Raw genomic sequence first — 10,499 nt, 5'->3', positions numbered from 1 at the left:
CCCGCCCCAGCTCTTTTTTTCTTTGTTTCTTTCTGTCTTTTCTTTTTCTGTTTGCCTACGTGAGTTGCGTTTTAGAACTCTAATTAAACAAGAGCAAAATGACTGCGTCATAATATACACCAGTCGTCTTCTTTCAGTAGTTTATCAAGTTGTTGTACCTGCTCGTAACCTCCGACGTGCAGAACTCTACCACAGAATCAGCTTTAAGGAACAGTGATACTGTCCAGTGGAGTGGAGGGTTCCCCTTCCTTCCTTGGCCTTCCTGTGGTTGGGTTTTGACGTTGTCTGAGTCCTCTGTAGACTGCGTTGTTCTATGCTGTACTGTCCTCGAAGTTTCAAATCCAAAAGTGTTTTCTTGTTGTGTGTTTCAGGGTTACTATTTAAACTTTATAGAGTCGGTGAATTATCACAGGAAAATTGTCACATCAACCAATATTCTTTGTAAAAGGTATGGCGTGTTTTTCAGATGATTGATTCATCTTTATTCAGGGCAAGAGTGCAGGCAGACAAAAGTATTAAAGTGAAGCGACTAGCGACGGGTGTAAATTTTTGACTCTCTTTTTTTCATTTGTTTTGTTTCTCTGAAATCTGACCTCACCAGATATCTTTAATGGCCTTCCTTTCTCCGAATTAGGTCATGAACGTATAGTGGACGATGCTCCTTTTTATGCCATTTGCTCTCCGCCGTATCTCTGTCTCTCTCTTTCTCTCTCTCTCTCCCTCTCTCTCTGACTCTCTCTCTCGTTCTCTGTCTTTCTCTCTCTTTCTCTCTCGTCTTCATAGCTGTGTGATTCCGTTTGCAATTTCCTGTTAACCGTTAGTTTTCCTCGTCTCTGATACTGTCCAGTCGTAAAATGTCTGCGTTGTCTGGGCATGCCCTTGACATTTGCCTGTAAAACAAAACCTAGCGAGGCTCTTGTGCTTAATGCGGTTGTTGGGACTTTTTTTTAACGGCTGTTAGGCGGCAGTGTATCTTCACCTTGACAAGCTAACCTTGTACTGCTTTCCAGTTTAGTCATGGGATCAGAATGCCAAATACCTTTCTTTGATTCTAGTCCATCCCTCTACAACGCAACCTTCGTGCCGATGCTTGAAAGATACATTTTTACAAGCTGTATTCTTTGTTTCTTTTTGTAAGTGGACACACCACAAAGACCTTTTCGAACTCAGAGACACACTGGACGAAAGAAGTATTTCAGGTATCAGGCACCTTCTTGTTCGACTTGGATTCGGACCCGAAAGTGAAGCTTCTGGTCAAGTTCATAACGCCAGAGCGAGCTGCCTGCTACGTTAGCCTGTCTTGCTGTTTCCACTACCCCATAGTAACCTGCCGCACTGTGTCTCCTATCTGTTAACATTGGCAAGAGGTCCAAACAATTGAAATTGTATTCTAATTGAGAGCACAGTGTACTTTTATGTTTCTGCTTGATTAACACTATTCCATTTCGGTTACATTCAATAGAAAGCCGACGACGCTTTATACGGAGGTGGGGTGGGTGGAGAAAAAAAGCGTAAGTGCCTCATGAAAAAGCAAGCGGAATGTTCCTTTTACCTCTTAGTTCGGTAACGCAATTGCTGGGGACCGAGGGCTGGGATCGAAGCCAATTGCCTCCGCTCCTTGCATTGCTCTTTTGTATGTATTTTTACGTCCTCCGGGCTGTCCCGCTCTTTTACCTTTCCATTATGGTTGTGTTTTCTCTCTCTCTCTCTCTCTCTCTCTCTCTCTCTCTCTCTTTCTTTCTCTCTCTCTCTCTCGCCCCCCCCCAGTCTCCTCTCTTTTCTTGTTTTCTTCTTTCTTTGTTTTGTCTTTTTAAATCTTTCTTTCCATTTCCTTCAATCTACATACTCCATTATTCACAGTCATGAACAGTAATTAAACCCAGGAGGAAACCCTCTGTATCGCAAGACATAATAATATTATGTATTCATAAATGAGAAGTCACTAAGCACCAATACAAGACAATCTATATTGACTAAACTCCCTAATGCACTGAACAAGTCGACATCTTTTTTAAGGGTGAGTCATAATTATAGTATTTTCCCAATGCAGATGTCCTTTTATTTTACGCCCCCGTCGATACAGTTTAGATCTTAATTTAGGAGGCGAAGTTTAAACCACCCAGTCAAGTTCAATCGATTCTTAGAAGAACAGAACGTCACAACATACGGACCGACGTCATCATCATTATCATCACCACCACCATCACCATCCCCATCATCATCATCATCATTATCATCATCATCATCATCATCATCATCATCATCATCATCATCATCATCATCATCATCATCATCGTCATCATCATCATCAATTCCCTTCACCCCTAGCAGGGTATAGGCCACATACAAATTCCTTCCTTATCTCTGTCCTGGGCCATCCTTCCCAGCTCATTCTAAGTGAGCTCCATCTCTGTCATGTCCCTTTCCATACATCTCCTCCATGTTTCCCGTGGCCTACCCCTGCCTCGTGCTCAATATGGTTTCCACTGCAGCGACTGTCTTGTGATGTTTCCGCTGGGCTTTCTTGAGTTGTGTCCCATCCATCCCCACTTTCTTAGTTCTATTTCTACTTCTATATCCTTTTGTCTTGTTCTTTCCCACAGCTCTTCATTTCTTATTCTTTCCTACCTCATAATTCTGAGAATGCTCCTCATACATCGGAAGGTCCGATATACTCCTACAAAAACTCTCCATCCGGGAATCAAAGTGGTGATCTTTTGCGTGCAAAGGCAAGGGACCTTGGAAAGCGCACTATAGACGCTGGGATATAGTCTTATACCATCATAACTTAATTTCTCACCTTTAACCAGTAATATATAATTATTTCTTATCAACATTTCCAATTCCCTTTTTTGTCCATCCCCTTGCTGTACGATCACAGGACCCGTTGACGCCACAAAGACGTACTGGTCCCCCGGGGGAGTGTTGACCTGTCGTTGGCTTGTTCCAGACGCCCCTCATAAAAAGGCCAATAACCACGCTGAACTGTACCGTGACCCTACACTGACTCTGCTTGTTAGACCAGGTGTTCTACAAAGTTCTAGACTGCACCAATAGAATATTCTAGACCGCACTAAAGTAAGGGTATGTACTTGATTTCCCCAAAAGAGACATTATCTATCTATCTATCTATCTATCTATCTATCTATCTATCTATCTATCTATCTATCTATCTATCTATCTATCTATCTATCTATCTATCCTCTATTTATAACAAGTATGCCCATAGGCACTTGTGTGAATTGACAATAGACATTGTTTTAGTTTAGGGGTTTTTAATCCCATAAAATTATATTGGTCTAAGGAATGACCTTTATATTGACCTGTGGTAAATAGCTTAGGTGGGACACCCAATATAATTTTTTGCATGTTCCAGGCAATGCGTTTTCGTGACGTCATCGCCCAAATGACAGGCACGGAAAATGATGTGCGCTCTTGCGGCTTGCCGAAAACAGGCAGAATCTCGAGTCTGTGGTTTGACGCTTCACAGAGTTGACCTAAATCTAGATATGTCCAAATCCAGGCCATGGAGCCTTGAGACCGAAATTATTGCTTCAATTGCTTTTAAGAATAGCTCAAATGTATGGAATCGAATGTAAAACAATTATTTCTAGCAAATATTAAATGAATTTGGGACCAAAAATATGCCTACGGTTCAAAATTATCCATTTTCTTGGGTGAATCGAGGAGCGGCTGCAGATTCCACTCAAGGGAAAAGATCCTACATGTACGAAAATCGTGTTGCACGATAAACTTTGCGTGATGCTAGCAAAATATCTAATTTGCATACAATGCTGTGCCTGGATTCGGCAAAAAGTAACAAGTGGGCGGGAGGCCTTAATACGTTACAGAAATGGCTGATACACAATATCTGTTCAGCTATATTGTATATTTATTTTTAACTATCACATTCTAACTGACGAGGAGGATTTTTTATTTCTAAAAAAAATTAAAGTGACTGTCGATGTCTAATCGTCATTTGATAGGTCTAGTAGCGTGAACTGACAGACACAAGTTCTAAAAGTGGATACAGCGGATACAACGAATCATAATTTGTGGTTTGTTGGGTGTACAATTAGCTTAAGCAAAATTGCAAATTTGTAATGTGCCCTTTTCCTTGTACAACAATTCTAGAACGTATGTCTTACTTCTAACTGTTTGACTAGTTCAGTCCGAATGTTAGGCACGCCTCTCTCTGCGGTGACCTTTTACACAAACTTTCCCAAGATGCTGTTCAGACTGTGATAATTGGTCGGTGCCAACTTGATGAACCGAGAAATTAGCTCTGAAGATGTAGACGAGAGAACACAAACTTCCTTCTCCTCCTTGATATTCTAAAAGGCTTATTATGATCACCATTGTTGAGATAAACTTCAAGGGTTAATTATGAGTTCTACGTGGAGATAAGTGGTTGTTAGAGAATGAATGGTTTCGAGAAATTTCATATTTTTGGACTGTCCATAGAAAACCAAGAAGCAAAGAGTTTGCCAGCGTGTTAGTTGTGGTGTTCCTACCAGTGTGTATGTGTCTGTGATATCTCTGAAATACTGTGCTACCATAATGTAATTTTTTTTTTTTTAAAGGCAACATATTTTATAACGGAACACTTTAGTTTGTAAACAATGCATGTTTTTTTCTCTGAAGTAGATAATCAAACAAACTGCTTTTGATGGTAAAACAAATTAAATAATTCAAAGTTCTCTGTATTTTGACTTTTTGACAATGATTAATTTGATTCGTCGTGGTGTTAGAATACTGGAACTATCAAATTTTGATAACAGTTAAAAGATAGTAATAGTCATGTGATTATATAATATGGGAACATGATCTTGTGTTTGTTTGTTTAGTATAGGGTTTCACGGCGCTCGCAACTGCATAAAGTCATATGAGTGGGCGAAACACAAGTTAGTTTTGTTCACAACACTTTACTGTACGGATGGCTCGGGTCAGTAGTTAAATCTTAAAATATAAAATGATCTTGTGTATTAAAACGTATGCGCTGCATTTTTCTCTCCAGGTTTAACTTCCAATCTAAACGTATCTAACAGAAGTGACTTAGAAATCTTAACTACCTGAAAATATCTATCTAAATGTAGTGATCAGAATGATAGTTAGGAAATTGGAAGTAGCCTTACAAAAGCTTGATAGAAAAATAATAATGATAATGATAATATTATTATTATTATTAAAAGTAAAAATAATAACAAAAATAATCATTATCATCATTATGCATAATAATGATGATAATAATAATAACAGTAATAATAATAATAATAATTATATCAAAATATTCCGGTGTAACTCCTATGGGTTGCACCAGCCCGTATTACAGTTTCTGGAATTATTTGTTTTCAATTTTAAATCAGCTTTACAGACCACAGTCACTAGTTATGGTGTTAGATGTATAGCCATAATATATTTTTCTTTAAATGAACAACAGTTTTGAAATGTTTAGCTAATCTATGAGTGAACATATCATTCAACCTAACAGGCGTCTGTCGGGTAGTACTTAGGTGCTTCAGAGTTGCATGCACGATACCTGAATTCGGTTCCCGAAAGAGAAGATTTTAAAAAGTGAGTAACTCAGTCTTTCTGTTTGTCCATTGCGTCCTTCTCAGCATGGACTGATCATGACAGGCAGCACAAGTTCTAAATAATCTCTATATCTGGCACTTACATGACCAAAATTGAGTCGATATTGCCGTAAAACACCTACTCAATCAAAAAAATAATCTATATTATAATGTCTATTGTTTATTTTTACAAACAGTAGTTCTGAAAATTATAAGGTAATGTATGTACATGTGTGTGATGTGGAAGTAAGGAATTTTACTTTAGTAGCATCCAAGGATAATTTTGTTTGTTGCAAAGAACAAGACTTCGTTAGTTGTTAATGCAAGCTGTGTAGAAGATTTTCTGCGAGCCGTTTTTCATTTCCATAAGACATCACGACCTTGTTTTAAACACCAAAGGTAGGAGTTGCTTTGGAAAAAGTAACAATTGTTTTAATAGTTGTTGCATTGTTCAAACATCTAAGTAGAACCAAAAATAGTGTGAGTCATATTCAACAAACTTTCCCTGAAGTTGGTACTTGATTTTTAACACATCTTCAGTTTCAGTTGCGTTTAGAAACCAAAATTTCATCCTACGTTTATTTTCAGAATGAGAAAGTCATAAACATGTTTGAATATTTGTGAAAAAAAATCTTCTTTAGTGCAATTTTTTTTCTTCTAATTTTCCATTTTTTTTAGAAGTGGAGAATTATCTTCATCAATTATCAAAAGAAAGAAATGCATAGAAAGACACATCTGTTTTGAATACTTGAAACATTCTGTATGAATCCTTATGATTTAAATACAACGATAAGATAATATTTTAAAAAATCAGCCTTTTATCTGAGACTAAGTAATGTTTATGACTCCACGATTCGAGTTGCATACAAGCGGATTTGCAAAATTACAATCATAATAATATTATCATAATGCTAGCAACATGCGGCAAGAACAGCAGTTAATGATAATGATAATTGCATGTATATGTTGCATATTTTATTATCTAAGCAATGCACCATTCTCTCTGCGCTTTACAGCCGTCCTAAGACATTTATTGTTTCATAAATTTGAAATACGATTTTTGGCGTCGCTTTGTTGGTTTTTTTTCGTGGGTTGTAAAAGCTTCCGGGTTAAGTCAAGATTGTCGGCTTATGAACGGATAAAACAAAGAGAGGTCTACTCTAAGGGCATGCAAATAACAGACGTTAAACGCTTCTATCGCCATTGGCAGAACATCGTTAGCTGAGAAATTTTGTCCTGTACACAACGGCTTAATTATTCATTTGTGCATCGCTCGGACGGTGTTAGGGAGCTCATAAGCAAGTGAAATGAGCACCAGTGGCTATCGCTATACAATACAGACTTTATCGAAAATGGGGTTTCGTCTAGCACAAATAAGAAAAGTAAAACATATTCAGGAGCAGGGTAACGGGTTGGGGGGGGGGGTGGGGGGGGGGGTGGGGGGATTGCTGATGTGTTATTACCTCTAGAGTCTGAACAGTCATTTGGTTATTCAAAAAAGTCAAAACGTTCTAAAGTCAAAATAAGAACTGCATCTCCATCCCTCCCACACACACAAGCATACATATTAAAGCATAAAACCTGCCCAGAAAAAAATACACATAAAACGAAACACAAAAATCTAAGAAATGGTAAAACAAAACGAAACAAAAAAACAACAACACTGTGACGAAAAAGCATCCGACTGCACGACGCAGTAAGTCCCGCTCTCCTGGTGACGTCATTTCCCCAAAGGGCAGTAACTCGGTATTAAAGGACTGCTAGGCACGTGTGGGTGTCTAGAACAATAGGACATGCGTGGACGGAGGGCATCCTGAGCTCAGAGAGTTCGACAGTTCGAGAGGGAAAGAGAGAGAGAGAGAGTGAGAGAACAGAAGGTGGATTCTGGTTCGGAGAAGGACTCAAGATACGGTGATGGAGATTTGTGGTGCTTACATAACGCTAGGATGGATTCCCACCAGAGTGGACAGGCGATGTGAGTTTGACTTACGTCATAATGTTTTCACGGTCCATCTCGGTGTAATTGTTCAGAAACGCTATTCTTTGAATCTCATCTTCAATTATTTTTGGTTCTTATCTGAATGGGGATTTTTATCTCTTGATCCCTGTCTGGTAGGCTATCTTTCTATCTATCTGGTATATCCGCATGCCCGTCCTTCTGTCTCACTCTTCCTTGGCCTCTCTTCGTCTCTGTCTCTCTAACACTCTGTTTCTTACTTTAATTCCTTCTTTCTTTCTTCCTTTGTTTTCTCTCTTTCTCTCTCTCATACACACACAAAAACACAGATACATGCAATTTCTCTCACATACACGCACACACTCTATCACTCTCTCTCTCTCTATCTCTAATACACCCATTCTCTCTCTCTCTCTCTGCATCTCTCTCCCTCTCTCTCTTTACCTCTCTCTCTCTCTCTCTTCCTCTCTCTCTCTCTCTCTCTCACTGTCTGTCTGTATATCTCTGTGAGTCCAACTACAGCCCTGCTTACATATCTACCTACCTACCTTTAGCTCTCATTCCTCTTCTATGAGCCTGTTTATATCTCTATGTGTTCTCCTCTCTCTCTCTCTCTTTCTCTTTCTCTTTCTCTCTCTCTTTCTCTTTCTCTCTCTCTCTTTCTCTCTCTCTCTCTCTCTCTCTCTCTTGTATATATTTATATCTCTCTCTTCAAGCGCGCGTTCTTTCTCTCTTTCCCTCACTGTGTTTCTCTATTACTCCCTCTTCTAGTGATGGCAAAGAAAGACAGTTGCACCTTTTTGTTTTTACTATAGCTAAGTCAATGTCAAAGCATATTAAGGAGCAGCTGGCTGCTTCGGTGACGCCCAAACGGACTGAATATAAATAGCGTCTCAACTAAAAGACAGAGATACTGAATTAAAAGGACACCTCACACGCAAGAATCGAACTCATGCCCATTGTGTGAAAACGTTGAAGAAAAACACGATTGCACCTCATAAGCTGATTAAAGAAAACCAAATTCATTGGCATCTTGATGAAATCAGGTGCTCGTAAAAATAATGAAATCGGACGAACCTACTTTTGCCACCGATTGGGCAATTTGCACAGACATTATCTAAATGAGCTCAACACCCTTTATGTCCATTTCAAGACATATGCCTGAGTGGATTTTACTGAAAAATGTCGATCAAAGGCATACAAAAAATACATTTGCCGTTTTCAAAGACATAACAGCTTTGGAAGTCATCAATCTTTAACGCCCATTTACTCGCTAATTTTATCTCTCACATAAGCCGGCCCCCACCTCCTTCAATCGCAATCACCTGTACTTCTATCCTCGGTACACGAATATCTTAAAATAAAAGGCAAAGCAAACAAATGTGAGGCAGCGTGGTGGAATCAGGCTCTCGTCAAAATAATCAAAGTGAAGAAACTTGCATTTTTCCCCAGGTTTGTGAATTTTTATCAAATTTTTGTTTTTTAGCTCAACATCGTTCATGCCCATTAAAGAACTCATTTCTGTGTGGACATTTCTTTAAAACGTTGATTAAATGCACAACACATGTAAATTTTTAGTTACCACGGACTCTTAAGCTAAGGAAATAACTAATCTTTGGCGGCTAATTTCTCATTAATTTTACCTCTGAAAACAGGTGACCTCAACCTTCTTCATTCGCAAATATCTCAACTTGTATTCAAGAAAAATGGATATTTTTTTCATCCAAATAAAGACAAGTGAACAAGCTTTAAGATGATACTAATAACCCTACATGCCCCAAAATTGACGAGAGCCTGATTTCACCACGCTGCCTCACAAATATAATAGTCTTTAAGGTCTTACAATAATTCCGTATTCCTCAAAACTGACGAGCACCCGATTCCTCATATTGAGACGCAATGTTTGCTTTAGCATTAAACTATCTATCTATCTATCTATCTATCTATCTATCTATCTATCTATCTATCTATCTATATGTATTTATTTGAACTTCTGTCCCCGACTGCGCTAGAAAAGTACAATACGCTAAGTTTTATTTTAACATTATTATGCCAAATTCTGGGAAATTTGATTATTATATAAAGAAATAACTTATGATAGGAACAGTGTAGCATCGCATAAAAACCTTTTAGCTGTCTAGACAAAACAGCCAATCTCTCATCTCACCTAGTGCCATGGCTCAATGTACTTCTCAATGAATTATTCTTTGAAGTATCGCTTTAGCACCACTTTGGTATGGACAACATACACAATGATAATAATTCATTTGTGAAAACGTAAAGTACAATTTTTTTTGTAATATGTATAATATACATTAAAATATAATATATCATATTAACAAAAGTAATAATACCCAAACCAATAAATTCGTTGCGTTTGCACTAAATGTTTTTCGTGTCTCCTTTTCATAACAACCAAACGTTTACACTTGGGAGTGTCGATTTGGAATGTGTTTCCCCCTCTCACGTATTTTGTATCTTGTGAGTACCGAAACAGCAGAAAGGAGTGGAGGGGGAACATTGTTTTACTTTAAACTTAAGTAGACACTAAAAATAAAACAACGGTGTCGCATCTTTGGCATCGTTCTGAAATGCATGATTGTGTGTTTGTGTGTGTGTGTGTGTGTGTGTGTGTGTGTGTATGTGTGTGTGTGTATGTGTGTGTGTGTGCGCGTGCGTTTGTACGTCAGTCTATGTGTGATAATGGTGAAATGGTATAGGTTTAACGCCCCTATCAGCAATGTTAGATTATCTAAGAGGCGGGACCTCCAGCATTAACGTATATCTCCGAAAGGACACAGTGAAGTATGAAATCCATGTAAAGTGCCTTTCCTAAAAACACAACGTCGGACCTAGTTGAGGCTCGAACCTCCGAACCCGCAACCTCACGATTACGAGTTCGGTAGTCTAACACCACTGTATAATAATAATATGTATGTGCGTGTGTGAAAGAGTGATATATATATATA

General features: G+C 38.4%; 1 protein-coding gene across 1 annotated transcript in view; it reads left to right on the top strand.

Annotated features, from left to right (window-relative positions):
• The first annotated feature begins 7,343 nt into the window (after positions 1-7,343).
• The window catches only part of LOC101847921, a 38,146-nt gene continuing 34,990 nt past the window's right edge, over positions 7,344-10,499 (top strand). The window contains exon 1 of the mRNA XM_005089968.3: positions 7,344-7,548. Coding sequence (XP_005090025.1) covers positions 7,488-7,548 — 61 coding nt within the window. The 5' untranslated portion in view covers positions 7,344-7,487. The remainder of the gene's footprint in view (positions 7,549-10,499) is intronic.

The sequence above is a fragment of the Aplysia californica genome, unplaced genomic scaffold (assembly GCF_000002075.1).
Source record: "Aplysia californica isolate F4 #8 unplaced genomic scaffold, AplCal3.0 scaffold00011, whole genome shotgun sequence".
NCBI lineage: Eukaryota > Metazoa > Mollusca > Gastropoda > Aplysiida > Aplysiidae > Aplysia > Aplysia californica.
The sequence above is the reverse complement of the archived record's forward strand: the minus strand, read 5'-3'. Positions and strand labels throughout refer to the sequence as shown.